This window comes from Carya illinoinensis, chromosome 8 (genome assembly GCF_018687715.1).
Source record: "Carya illinoinensis cultivar Pawnee chromosome 8, C.illinoinensisPawnee_v1, whole genome shotgun sequence".
NCBI lineage: Eukaryota > Viridiplantae > Streptophyta > Magnoliopsida > Fagales > Juglandaceae > Carya > Carya illinoinensis.
Window position 1 is genome coordinate 280637 of NC_056759.1, and position 15046 is coordinate 295682.

Sequence of the window (15046 nt, forward strand, 5' to 3'; positions counted from 1 at the left end):
TCTTGTTATTATTATAATTTTTTTAAATTTTTATAAAATATAATATACAATTCAACTTTTTCTAGTCTCAATACAACTTTTTCAAATTATAAAATAATAATAATACTTAAAAATAATATTTTAAATTTTTATTTCAACTCAAAATTCTCATATTACTTACCAAATTTGCCCGCGTTTTTCCAAATGCTTTTTTTGTTCCTTCAGAAAGGCCTCTGGTAGTTTCATTCTTTGCCTAAACAACTATGGTGGCTGCTAGGAATCATGGTCCAAAACTCGGAAGAGTTATTCTCGCCTCCAGATCTGAACATTATAGGATTTATTCTGTTGCAGCAGAAAGGAAGTTACTAAAATATTGACCCTAATATTCTTGTTTAACAGTGTGCAGCCCAGCACCTCATTTTCTGTAGTTGAGTTACAATCCAGATTCTTATATATATATATATATATATATATATATTAGTTGAGTTAAAGGTGTTCGTAAATTTCGTTGCCAACTTAGCTGGTGGTCCTGAATGACGTTTTCTGTGGAAATTTCATCTGGTGTATGAAGCCCTTATCCGCTGATTGATTGCTTTGGTCCTACAATTCTTTATTAAACTGTAACACGTTAGTTGTGAGAGAGACCGGTAGATGTGGCATTATTTGCTTATTCCAGCTATAACTTCTTTTTTTTTTTTTTTTTAATGGACGAGAAATTAGAGAGACTTGAGAGAGTGTCGCACTTGCATAGATGTTTGCTCAAGAAAGCGAGAGATTGGAGAAAATTATTTTATCTTGCGTGATAGAGTGAGATTTGAGTAAATTACGACTTTTTTTCTCTTTAATTAATAATATTTGTTTTTTCTTTTTGGTTGATTAGTAAATTTTCTTGTCGCCTGATCTGCCTATGATTGAGGTTTATGTGTTCGATGATCTTACTGTTTGGTTGATTGTTGCATCTTCTGTTTGGCCATTGAAATTTCTTATATAAGAATTTTGAGTTTTAAGATTAAATATTAAAATATTATATTTTAATATTATTATTATTTTAGAATTTGAAAAAATAAAAAAAAAGTTAAATTATTTATTATATTTTATATATAAATTTGAAAAAATTATAATAATAAGATGAGGATTTTATGTTTGAGATAAAAAAATTTTTATAACCAAACAGTAACTTAACTGTAGGTGTACGTACGTACTATTCCTGCAACATCTTTATCACTGTTATGATTCAAATACCTGTGGAGCGAACAGTAAATTTTAGGCTTTTTTTTTTTTTTTGTTTTTTTTTTTTTTATTTAGCAAAACAGATTTGATCAGATTCATTCATTCATATATCAAAATGATTAATTTTATCAATAAATATTAATATGTATTTAAAAATACTTTATATCATCAACTTAATACAAATTTTATATATCAAAATTATCTTAATATAAATTTCACTAAGTTGATTTTAATAAGTATGAGAGAGAAAAAAAATAAAATAATGTTTAGAGAGTGAATAGTAATTCTTCAAAATATTATTTATAATTATGCAAAATTTAAAAAATGTATAATTTAATATAGACTAATTCAGAATGATATTATGTAAATATGAAGATGAATATAAAGATACATAAGTCATTACCAATGCTCATAGAATACATCTCGTCATGAACAGTAATAGCTAGCCAGATATTAGTGTTAGATCATGAATGTAGAAAGAGTTAACCCTCAATCCGGTTCTTAAAAGATTTTATCTCCAAAACACGCAATCAAATTCCTTGATCCATGCGATCATGGATGGAGTACTAAACTACCATGAACTGATTAGTGAAGGTCGCCATATGTTTTCTTCTGATCGATCTTCGTCTTTAGTTGATTTTTGAGACAAGAGTGGTTCCTCCAAATCATCATCATCTATCAAGAAGTTCACATTCCCGACTTTATCATTTCGAAGATTTGTTGCCTCTTCATTGGTTTCCACAAGGTCTTTGGCTTTGCCCCACAGCACAATATATAAACCAATAATCACACCAATGGCACCTAACAAGCTGAAAAAAGGTCATGTTGGATCTCATCATCAAGAAGTAATTTACCTAAGCTAGCATTAATGATCATAAGATCGAAGATAATAATTGCTGCAAGACTACGTGTTTTTTTATGATTACTTCCACTTTGATCTGATCTGCATGGGAAGATAAGGATCTTCTAGCTAAAATATAAATTAAAAAGGATCTCTAAGAAGAGAATAATAGATAACTATTCCATGTATGGTTAATTTCCGAAGTTGAGACTGCGTTACCTTCCGGTGTAGATCTCCTCGTGAAGAAATATAGCAGCGAAAATGGTCACAATAACTGTGCATAGAGGATTGAACATTGCACAAAAGAGTGGGCCCTTTCGTGATATGCACCATGCTTGAACGAAGAATGAAAGCCCAGATCCTATGACTCCCTAGTTATATATATATATATATATGATATTCCAATAATTTCAACAGTTAAAACCAGTCATGAATTAATGTTCATTATTAGAGAAGGAATCGAAATAAACGGGCCCGATTGAAATTTAACAACATACTGTGTATATACAAGAAGCAATTTCAAGATTTGAATGTATATTCCATGCTTTTGGCTCTGGCTCTGTAAAATATGCAAGGACTGCTGATTGTAATGTGGCCAAGAAACACATCCAAGCTGACAACGATAGGAGGTCAGGACAGCTTGCTGAAGTTGGAACCTGATAAATATATATATATATATATATATATATAACTTAATTTAGTACGTGATCCAATTAGGGCTAGCTATTTCCTTGAAGACAACTTTAATCTAAAGCTGAATACCTGCAAAATCAGCCATAACGACCAGCAACAACAGCTTCCAAAGAGAAGTACACAACCCAGCAACCAGTTCTCATGTCCCGAACCTAACAAATGAGAATTTGCCGGTAGCAGCAATTCAGCATTGAGTAGCTTTGGGCCCCTAAGCAATGTCATGGACACTGCTCCACTCACACACAAGATTGTCCCTACTATCTTGGCAATACTTGTCAAGCTTCCAAAATCAACCCTCTCCAATCTAATCAAACAAACAAGCTGAATATACAAAAGATGTACAAAATCTAGAAACAAATGACACGTCCAAGCTGCTTTCTAGCTAGTATATATATATATATATGCTAGCATTATGATTGCAGATCAGAGATTATGTTTTAGATATAAAATGCATCACTCCCATCTCTCAAGTGATTTGTTTTTGCATGTCCATCGCCTCTCAAGTAATGATATATTCATGACCATTGACCATATTATATAATATACGAATTCAAGCTATTTTTCACTCCTTTAAATTTCCACCCTATCATCGTGAATAGATCATGTTTATACTTTGCACCCATCTAAATACTTATCAAAATCCATGACAACGGAGTCATTAATTAATACACTTGCCCGAAAATAGATGCCATTACAAAGGTGACTGCGGGGAGAAGATTGCCCATTGCACTTGCCATCGACGATGACGCTAAGTATAGGCCTTCAAAATAAACGTTCTGATCAATTGTTACCCTGTACATACGTACGTAATAGATTCAAAGAGTAGCTAGGAAGAAATTTATTATTAAAAAAAAAAAAAAAAACTTGATACGCTTCATTCGTACGTAAGAAAACTAATTCCGATTAAAAAAAAAAAATCTATCTTACCCAATAAGAGAGACCAAAAATATCAAAGAGAAGCTCCTCAAACCCAGAGAACATCCACCACCGGATTCTCTCCTGCCAAGTTACACATTAATTAAAAAAGCAATTAGGTTGTAAATATTTGGGTGAGAGTGAGAGAGATCGAAAAGAGGATTTATATATATATATATATATATTTAAATAGACATTGCTTGTAAGCAAATAATTAGCATGCATGCACCTCGAGAAGTAGGCTATTGGTGCTATAACCAAAGTTGCAATGGCTTGTCTGTAAACTACAAATACCCTGGGATTCATTCCTTGTAGGAGGGATGCTCTACTTGTTAGAGCAAGAACTGCGTATGAAAATTGCAACCCAGACATAGCCATTACAGGCTTGTAATCATCCCAACCGCCCATAGCTAGGCTTAATTACCTTAATTACCTGCAGCTTTCAAAAGTTTGGAAGACGTACGTTGGATCGGATCATGCTGCTGCGACTAAGGATCACTACGTACATTTATATTGCGAATTCATTTGCGCCTGAAAGAACGGGTACTGCGTGTCAAAATGTCTATATACACAAATATCGAAAGATCTGAGTTGTTCCCACCCGATACTTAAATTCCCTATATCTAGCATTTATTAAATAATTAGCAGTGCTTGCATGGCGCTAATTATGACAATTAGTGCATTTACATACATACATCTTCTATATATAAAAAGTGTGTATGAAACGGAAAATCTTGTTTTAACGGTTTTTCTTGTTTTTCCGTTAAAGTTAACACCGTTTGTTTTAACGGTTTGGCACATAAAATGAAGACATAAATGTTGAGAGAGATAGCATTCAATGTTGTTATATGATTTATTAATCTCAATAATTATAATACTTAATAGTTTATATAATAATAAGTAATTAAAGATTAGTTATTATATTTTTCTCTTTCTCCTTAACATATACACGTGTATTAGGTGCATAAGACGTGAATCCCTAAGTATAATATACATATATTATACGTTTCATTAACTCAGATTATTGAGTATTCCAAATTTAAAAATCTCATATAATATATAATACAAGTGTGTTTAATCAAAGTGTTTTTTTTTCCCATGGTAGTAGGACCTAGCTTCCGCTAAGTCATATTCCATACGTGGGCTTGCTATGATAGGCACGTGACAAAGGCCGTGATCCTTGAACTAATCAAAAAAGAGTAAATTCGGCCAACAATTTCAAAATATATTTTATGATTTATATATATGCTATATATAGAAAATATTATACCACAAATTTTATAAAAAGATTATGTTTTAACTTTATGTTGTCCCTGATCGACTCAACCAACAACAAAATAAGAATTTTAATATTGTCTCTATTGATTATCTACAGGATGACATAAATTGATGAATTATAATACAAACATCAAACGACACATATTTTGAACTACCGTTTGTGTTAGACTTTTATTAAATTTTTCTTATACATCTTTATTAAAATTATAGATGTTATAAACATGTATTGGATTATATGATATTTTGAACTAAGTTTTTTATTTTCTCCAATATGCCTTAAATTATTAAGTGACATCAATAATTTTTATAAAATATATATTATTTTTTACAAATAATCATTTCATAAAATTAGACAAACGTGCTTTGCACGTTACTCCTACCTAGTATATATATATATATACACATATATTCCCTGTCTACTTGTTTCAACAAAGTTTTTATTTTACTTACGAAGAAAAATAAACTCCCGTGCTGTCATTAATAATTAGTCCCTTAAGAGTACTTAATAATTATTATTAGTTAGCAGAATTATAAGGAGTCATTGGCTAATTAAATTGGGAGCTATCTCGTAGTGTCATTAATTTGCTCATGATAACTGACAAACAAATTATAAAATAAACAATATGGTACAAAACAAATTGCTCTGTCCTGCCGCTGCCAGCTTTTTTATTTAAAATATCATGCATGCCTTTAATTAATGGTACTGTTAATACCATATACATACCCTGGTTTTAACTCTCAATAGCCTCCTTCTCTCATGCATTGATTATTTGTTTGATTTGGGAAATAAAAACTTTGCTGGCACCGGAACCCCTTGTCCTCTAACTAATTGTAACTTACAAATTCCAATAACATAAAATAAATGCAGAAAAATGATATTTGGTTTCCTCCTCCCGCTAGGATATTTTAATTTTTTTAAAAAAATATTTTCAAAAAATTATTAATGAAGTTGTATATATTTTTTTAATTGTTAAGGATGTTAAAAAAATATTTAAAAAAAAAAAAAAAAAAACTTCAAATACACTACAAGGGCACCTTAACGTCAGCCTTAAAAATTTCAATCCTCTCAATTGATCCCTATTCATTCGATCAAAGTTTACACGGCGTTTTCACGACCCGCAATAGAAATTCCTTTATAATCAATTGTCACAAAACAACGTCAAAGAAAAAAAAAAAAAAAAAACTGTCACAAAACAACGAGTCCATGTATTAAACTTTACATTTGCCATCTATGTGACACAATAAAACTTATTTTTTCAATTGGAAGATCAGATTCTTTTTTTTTTTTTTCTTTTCTTTTTTATGATAAAGGGTTACGAGGTTTCAAATCCATATCCTTCATTTGGAGAACTTAATTATATGCCATCAAGTCAAGAATATCCTATTTGTAGATGCATATTTCTTCATATCTCATAAACTTCTCGGTAACGTTTGCAAAAAAATCTCCATCAGCCAGAAACTGTAAAGTTGATAGATTTTATCTGCCCAACGTATAAACTGTTAGTTAATGATGGGCTTTATCGGCCCAGCATGAGAGTACTTGTACAATACTTACAACGGGTGCCTACTTTTGCCACCAGATCGTACAAACTGTAAGTCAATGATGGGCTTCATCGGCCCAGCATGAGAGTACTTGTACAATACTTACGACGCGTGCCTACTTTTGCCCCTGATTTGGCGTCAAGTCTTGTGCTTTCTCAACGTACGCTTCTTGATCTTTCACGCCAAGATATCTCTCTCTCTCTCTCTCTCTCTCTCACGGCACATACGCTTCTGTTTTCTAATCAATTCCATGGACTCTCTTCAACCAAACCCTAGCCCCCCAATGGCTTCCCTAGACGAGTCTCAACAACAACTCCTTTCTATCCCCCCTCCTCCTAAAACCCTAGATCAGGATCCCACTCACTATTTTCCCCAAAATACTCCCGAGAACAATGTCTCTTTTCCCACGTCTGACGACCACAAGCCCGACTTCCCAAAACCCTTCCTCTCCGATAATGGCTTCACCAATACCCACAGCGGCACTACCGACAAGGACCACTCTGGCGGCGAAGAGGAAACCACCAGTCGCCGCCGCCGCCGACGCAGCCGATGGGATCCACAACCGGATTCCAACGACAATAACCACCAAAACGGCGAAGATTCCGGCAGTGGAACGCGGAAGAGGAAATCTAGGTGGGCCGACGACGACCCCAAGCCGTCCATGCCGATTCAGCTTCCCGATTTCATGAAAGAACTCACCGGAGGTATTGAATTCGATCCTGAAATTCAAGCTTTGAATAGTAGGCTTTTAGAGATTAGTCGGATGCTATCGTCCGGTTTGCCTCTAGACGATAGACCAGAAGGGGCTCGGTCCCCTTCGCCCGAACCAATATATGATAACATGGGCATTAGAATTAACACTAGGGAGTATCGTGCCAGAGAGAGATTGAACAAAGAGAGGACTGATATTATCTCTCAGATTATAAAACGGAACCCGGCTTTCAAGCCACCCGCAGATTATCGGCCCCCAAAGCTTCAAAAGAAGCTTTACATACCAATGAAAGAGTACCCGGGATATAATTTTATTGGCCTTATTATTGGGCCAAGAGGGAATACGCAGAAGAGGATGGAGAGAGAGACGGGTGCCAAGATTGTAATTCGGGGAAAAGGATCGGTGAAGGAGGGTAGGTTGCAACAGAAAAGGGATTTGAAGATGCCGGATCCTTCCGAGAACGAGGACCTGCATGTGCTGGTAGAGGCGGAGACGCAGGAGGCGCTTGATGCTGCAGCAGGGATGGTGGAGAAGCTGTTGCAGCCGGTCGATGAGGTGTTGAATGAGCATAAAAGGCAGCAGCTAAGGGAGCTGGCTGCCTTGAATGGGACCATAAGGGATGAAGAGTTTTGCAGGTTGTGTGGTGAGCCAGGTCATCGCCAGTATGCATGCCCCTCGCGTACTTCAACTTTTAAGAGTGATGTGTTGTGTAAAATATGTGGTGATGGTGGGCACCCTACTATTGATTGTCCAGTGAAAGGGACCACTGGGAAGAAGATGGATGATGAGTATCAAAACTTTTTGGCAGAGTTAGGAGGGACAGTTCCTGAGTCAGCGACTAAGCAAAATAGTACTTTGGCACTTGGTGCAGGACCCGGAAATTCAGGAAGTAATCCTCCTTGGGCTAGTAATGCTGGCAATGCTGCTAGTGCATCACAAGCAGGGTTAGGTTCAATTGGAGTTAAACCTACCAAGGAAATTGATGATACAAACTTGTATATTGGTTATCTGCCACCTACACTTGAGGATGATGGTCTGATCAGTTTGTTTTCACCTTTTGGAGATATCGTGATGGCTAAGGTTATCAAGGATCGGGTTACGGGATTGAGCAAAGGGTATGGTTTTGTGAAGTATGCAGATATTCAAATGGCCAATAATGCAACTGCAAGCATGAATGGTTATCGTCTAGAGGGGCGAACTATTGCTGTGAGAGTTGCTGGTCGGCCTCCTCAGCCTGTCGTGCCTCCGGGCCCACCAGCCTCAGCAATGTCCTCATATCCAGTTTCAAGTCAGCCCCATGGTGCCTATCCATCTCAGCAATTTACAGCAGGTGGTCCTTTTGGGAATGCACCACCTGGAAGTTTTGGAATGACTCCAGTTCCATGGGGATCTCCTGTTCCTCCTCCCTATGCTCCTTATGCACCTTCCCCTCCTGGTTCAACCATGTATCCTCCTCCTGTCCAGGGTCAACCTATGCCACCTTATGGTGTACAGTATCCTCCACCACCTGTGCAACCAGTCCCTCCTGGTGCACCGTCTCAGCCTACAACTTCAAGTGAAGCACAGCAGAGTTATCCTCCAGGGGTGCAATCTGAGAACAGTACTACACAATCTATGCCAACCAATATATATGGGAACCCTTTAGCTGCAATGCCACAACCTTCATATTCCACATCTTCATACGGCTATTCAAATTATTACAGCGCTGTCCCTCCGCCACCTCCTCCTCCTGCATCTGTTCCTAGCTCAACTGGTGACCAATCACAGAGCATTGGGAACATGCCTTGGGCTACAAATCCACCTGTGCCCCCTCCTGTTTCTTCTGCAGAGAAGACAACATATGGTGCAGATGCAGAGTATGAGAAGTTCATGGCAGAGATGAAATAAGTTAGCCCCTTTTCTGCAAAAAGTCAAGAGGTATGCATGCCAGATCCATTTGCTTTAATTTGGTCTTACTAAAAGAAATTTTGATTGATTCTTGATGTTGGTTGAACTTGATAGCTCTGCCATCTTATGAAACTTGAGCCTGATCTGTTATTAACCATTTAGTCTTGTAGTTTCGTTGTTTCAGTTTAGCAGCGTTGAGTTTCTGCTGCTTATTTAATTAATTTTTATTCACAAGTGGTCTGTGCAGCAATCCAGTGATTCCTTTAATTACATTGGAGCTAAGTAGGAAGGGCAAATAACTATATATTGTGGCAAGTGAATGCGTTTTTTCTATTCCTATGAGAGTTTATCAAACATTTACATCTATTAGATTTTTTACTTTGTAGGCGCGCTACATTGATGCAAAGAATGGGGATCTTAAGATTTAATTCACGTGTAATTGAAAAAATTTAGAGATACTATTTGTAGTTGCATGAGTGCATGTTAATGTGTAATTGTTTCTTCTGTGGACCTTTGCTTCTTTTTCTTCTTCTTCTTCTTTTTTTCTTTGTAAAGAAACCTGTACAATCATAAGATGATTGTGAAGCATTTCTAAAAGGGTTCAAGAGTTTGAAACTCCATGAAAAATAATTTATAAACTGTGTGTACATTGACTATGATACATAAAAAGGAAAATGTCCGACCAGAACTTTTTCTGGCTTTTTTGTGTTAAAAGGTCCACCCTCCCCCCCAAATTGAAGGATGGCGTGTTTCTTTTTTTCCCCTTGGTGAATGATGGTGAGGCTAAAAACAAGATTATTTTGGTTTCATCTTTAGTTCCTGCATGGTCATTCTTGTGAGTTAATACTATCCAGATTGGGTGAAAAAAGAAAGAGTAAAAGCAAGACTGGCACGATAAAAGAATCTGAGAAAAAGAGAGTTGGTTTTCGGTACTACAGTTGATAATGCCTTTTTCCCTTTATCTAGATCACTTGTAACTTTATCGTGCAGTGATGGATGTAATTATCTGTCTCAAACTAAACTTACAATTTCCTTTATATATGCTAATATATTTTATGTATATAACTAGAATTAAGTGCATGTGTCTTATTGCTGCATAATTTTTGTTGATATATTGTTTTTACAATTCTTAACTCTTTCATTGTTATGATCTAAAATTTTGACAGGCTGATGTTTCATGGAGATCTTGTGAACCTGATTTCTTACCTCTTGCCATGATTTTGTTGGAAGTTGGGACTCACATCTTTAACCTTGCTGTACTGTTATGACATTTGCAGAAACTTGGACCAGAAGTTCAGATCGTGGAGTGTTGTATTGGAGAAGCCACTTTAAAGCATATTGTTATGATTATTATTATTAATCTGCGTGCTCTTGTAGGACTCTCTGTGGTGGTTTCTTTTTACTTTCTAGAGAATGTCTGTTTTTCTATTTTTCTTTCTTTCTATCAGCTATTTGAACTTTTTGCAGTATTATGTCACTGATGTTTTTTTGTTAACATTTTCATTTGACTTTCTTGGGTTCATAAGTTTTTGTGGCTTGCTAATTCTAACTTGTTTTAAGTTTTGATTACGATAACCATTTTTATTTTGAGGGTATGAAGTTATTCTAATGCCATGGTGTTGAAGCTGTCTATTTGATGCCCTATCCTTTCTGTGCAGAAGGTAATGATGCCTTACTATTTTAAGGCATTGGGGTAGGTGGAAGAAATATGTTGTTTATGAGTTTCTTCCTTATATACATTGTGCTTCTGTGTACACGGTATATTTTGATCCCTTCTTTCAGTTCTTATGTGGCAGGTACAAGAATTCAGACATAAATCCATGTCACGGCTTTTTATAGCTTTACTTAATGTTAATTGAAGGAAATAGCTCATGCAGGTCAAGCCTGTGAATAGAATGGCTGAGGCTGTGTTTTCAGTGAGCTGAGTTTGCTTTACAATTTAATAAGATTATGAGCCAAGGGAATGGATTTGTAGAATCCTCCACCCCCCAATGTAGCTTTTAAGCTCTTTACACTGGGGGTTTGCTTCAATTATTGGTCTAACACAAGTGACATGATCAAGTAGGGGAAATTCTGCCGAGCAGAATAGAAAGAAGGATCAAAAGAAATTAGAGTGTTACTCTTTTGAGCTCATTATTTGTCGATCTATGGAAGAGGAAATGGGATCATGCCTTATGTGTATCTCTATTGAGATTAAGAGTCAACTGCTGTAGTCATGCAGGTGTTTGAGTGTGTATTGCATGAACGGCAACAATAATAGGTTATTTAGGTGTTTTACACTAGATGGATTTAGTTTGGATAATAGTAGGGTAATCTTCTTTCCAGGATATACATACAATTGCATGACTGATGGGATATGCAGTTGAAAAGTATTGATTTTGCTTTTTATAGATGCCACAATAATATCTAAGAGAAATGATATTTGCAATCATAGAGTGCGCAAATGTCGCACGCTCCTTTTGGAAAAAATGAGTAATTATGGGATTCACATGAAAAAAATTAATTTTTTTTATGGTGGACTCCACTCTTTTTAAAAATGAGTGCGCAGCGCTTGCATAACCCATGACTGTATCTAACATTAATCGCTAGCTAAGTAATTCATGACTTGAGAGTTGTTAGCCTATATATAATTGGGTCCCTCATATCCTCTTCATGAATATTTGATGAAGTCTGAATTTAGTGGAGATATTGTTGCATGACTTCTATCTTCCAATGTTTGCAGGTTCGATCTTTGAGGATTTTATACGTACGTGTCTGTTTTACATATTATCAATGCATATCTGTTTGTGTGAACTATTGGGTCAATTCATGAGGGGGCTTTCATGATCCCAACCTTTTGGAAGTGGTTGCATCATGTTTAATAGCCTAGAATCCTTTCGTTGAAAACTTCAGGTCTCAATGTTGCACACGTGTAAGAAATATAAGTGTAGGCATATTCATAATGCTGGTCAATTACTTCAGCCTATTTTTTATAGAAAGAACAGTTTGTAGTGTAGTAGTCTGTATATAGTCAGCTCTATTAATACATCATTAGTTAGCTTTCTTTGCTCTTGTTAGATCTGTTCCTTGAAAATGAGCCTCACATTTTCAGATGATTCTGATATCAAATTCAAATTTCTGACGACAGATCTTATTGATAATTCCTTTCCAGAAGTTCTATTATAAAGGATTACCTTTCCTTGGCCCTGTTGATTTTAAACTTTTAGGTGGTTACGTTCTTTCGGTTTGTGATATATTATAATCTTGTAGGATTTGACTGTGTTTTATGATTGTAGACATGCATGCTTTTGAATAATTTGTGTAATAAGATAAAGAAGCATAGAATATTAATGCATCTTCTAGAACTTAACTGTATATATTCCATGTTACGTCTGAAATATACCCTTTTTTTACTCCAAATTTCTCCTTTTACTTCTGCTTAGATTTTTCTTTTCTTTTTTTTTTTTTTGTTTGGTTTGTTGAATGAGAGAGAGTATCCTTGGATTAGATATTAGTCTCCAATCCATCTCCAGGTGCCCCAACCTATGTCTTATGTAAACCTGGGAAAATCTGTGGGTTTGGCCATATGTCTGACCTTGAACTTGGATGTCCACTTCATGCGGTGCTGTGACCTTTTGTTAACTGTTGTATCTGATGATGGCTCCTGCTGATTAGTGTACGAGTGGGGGGAGCCAAAAATGTGTGTTTTAGTTGTCAACAGCAAAGACTTCAGAGTCTAGATGATGTTTGCGTGCTACCTTGAAAGGTTTGTTTTTACTGAATGTCAAAAAGAGTTCCATTTTTTAGTCTATAAATAGTTTGCTTAATAGGTGGTGGTCCAGTGCTTTCTGATTTCTTATGTGAGAAATTATACAAGAATTTCTTGTATAACCTAACTTGTCAGAATATAGTTCCATAGGTGCTGCATTGAGCTAGGTTCTAATTAGATACTTGGCATTTTCAAATTGTCTTTATGAAGATAATTGCAGCCGCAAATGGAACTTTGGTGCTACTTGTGTATGCATTGATCCAATCATGCATATCTGAAGAATCTCTTTGCCTGCACTACCTGTTGATTGGGTCATATAATGGGAGTAGGAATATGTGGGTTGTGGTATTTATTCATCTGGCCCTTCTTTTTAGTACGAGGCAGACATGCACATGGTTATTCTTTGTAGGGTCACTCCTATGGCATATAATTTTCGCATAGACTCAAGTCTTGGGATTGTAAAAAGGTCTGCGGTGTTTTAAGGTTTTTGCAAGTATTATCACTGTGCTTACCAAATTGTGATTAAATTGGTCAGGATTTACTTTTGTGAGATGATATTACTTGCAGCCCCTTGCCAGCGAAGATATTGCTTCAGCTATCGAGCCATTGTGCCTTTAATTTGTCTTGGGGTTGGGGCTTTCTGTCTGCTTCTATTGTCAACGGAGATTGAGAGAAATTTGATTAGTGGAAAGGAAAAAAGATTTTTTGGGTTTTGATGTTTTGGTGGGGGGGGGGGGGGGGGGGTGTTTAGAGTGTGTGCCAACAAGTAGTACAAATTGTGAATTTACTAATTTATGCATCAATTGTAAAATTGCAATGATAAATGCTAATACTTACCTTTTATCTGGCCTGATTATGCCGTTGTTGATTTAACGACCGTAACGAGAACCAAACACACCTTCGTATTGCAGCATCCATTTTGTTAGCCTCACTGAATATTGCTTGTTGAATCCCATTTATTGCCAGAAGATTTGTTTTATACATTATTTTTGCACTCTGATTGCTTGCATGTCTGAAGTGGTTAGTCCGTTTGTTTGTGCTCTTTGCTGCTTAAACACAGGAAAAATTTAATTGTAAGCATAATTGCGTATTAATATATGCATCAATTTAATGTGATTGGTTAAAAAAATCAATTTTATTGACAATATTGTTAATTTAAATTTTGAATATGAATGAATCATTATTAGTATGTCACTTTGTTTGTATGAAGTAAAATTCTTAAATATATGACATATATTGTTACACAATTGAATCAATTTTCACGTATAAATTCACGATTTATATGTAATCTGTAGGTGGATTTGCTACTTAAACATATGGCATATACTGTTACACAATTGAATCAATTTTCACGTATAAATCCACGATTTATATGTAATCTATTGGCGGATAAATGAGATGAAGCAGATGGACATGTGGTGATTGTTAATAACGGTTTATTTGTCTTGTGAATAATTTTGATAAATAGATTATTTTAATCATATTAATATATTTGTTTATAAAATTTTGAAAACTAACTTCTGGTTTTGGAAATGTGAAATGCTCTAATCATAAGGTGATCATACAAAAGTAATTTTATAAATTAATGTAATTTGATGTGGTTTATCGGATTATAAAGTTATTTTCATTATAAAGTATTAGAACTATATAAATATGTTTAGTTACATTATGTTATATCCATCAAATGTGTACATAAGAACTTAAAACATGATGCATTATACCTTTTGGATTTTTAAAATATTCGATAGTGAATTATGGGAGTTGGGTCAAGGTTTTGCGAAAAACAGTACTTAATAACCAATTTTAATTATTATTTATATTTTTATATTTCAAGCTCTTGACAAAATTTGACTAATAGTAAATTTTGTTGCCACTTCTTTCAGAACCTCTCAATAGATTTTAGTGGCGTCACTTTATAACTGTTGGTGTTACTGTGGGTGAGCAGCTGTTACCGACACTGGTAGGTTAAAAAGTTTCTACAACAATATTTTTTTTATTTTTTTGATAACCTTGGGTGTCCGGGTCAGCTTACGCGCACCTCGACTAATCCTAAGGGGTCCTGAAGTTAACGACCAGGTAAATCCTCCAGTGGCCCTGAGGGGACTCGAACTAGTGACTATTGGGGAGCAAACCCAAGGCCTGACCAATTCTATCAATATAATCTATCAAATTCTGATTTGTAAACAATGCAAAGAATGATTATATGCCTCTAATTGCCTGT

General features: G+C 35.3%; 2 protein-coding genes across 3 annotated transcripts; one reads left to right on the forward strand and one right to left on the reverse strand.

Annotated features, from left to right (window-relative positions):
- Nucleotides 1-1626: 1626 nt before the first annotated feature.
- On the reverse strand, nucleotides 1627-4234 carry LOC122274297 (WAT1-related protein At4g30420). The gene is made up of 7 exons (XM_043083336.1): nucleotides 3888-4234; nucleotides 3671-3739; nucleotides 3419-3535; nucleotides 2813-3047; nucleotides 2548-2706; nucleotides 2270-2421; nucleotides 1627-2018 (listed from the first exon to the last, which is right to left on the reverse strand). Exons 1-7 carry the CDS (start codon nucleotides 4064-4066, stop codon nucleotides 1781-1783), a joined length of 1149 nt encoding a protein of 382 aa, XP_042939270.1. The 5' UTR covers nucleotides 4067-4234; the 3' UTR covers nucleotides 1627-1780.
- A 2369-nt stretch (nucleotides 4235-6603) lies between these two features.
- On the forward strand, nucleotides 6604-10620 carry LOC122318391 (splicing factor-like protein 1). Of its 2 annotated transcripts, none has more exons than XM_043135679.1 (2): nucleotides 6604-9107; nucleotides 10244-10620. In XM_043135679.1, the coding sequence occupies exon 1, from the start codon at nucleotides 6729-6731 to the stop codon at nucleotides 9075-9077; it is 2349 nt and encodes a 782-aa protein (XP_042991613.1). In that variant the 5' UTR covers nucleotides 6604-6728; the 3' UTR covers nucleotides 9078-9107; nucleotides 10244-10620. The 2 variants fall into 2 exon arrangements, with proteins under 2 accessions (XP_042991613.1, XP_042991614.1); XM_043135680.1 differs by having other exon boundaries at nucleotides 10355-10620.
- Nucleotides 10621-15046: the final 4426 nt, after the last annotated feature.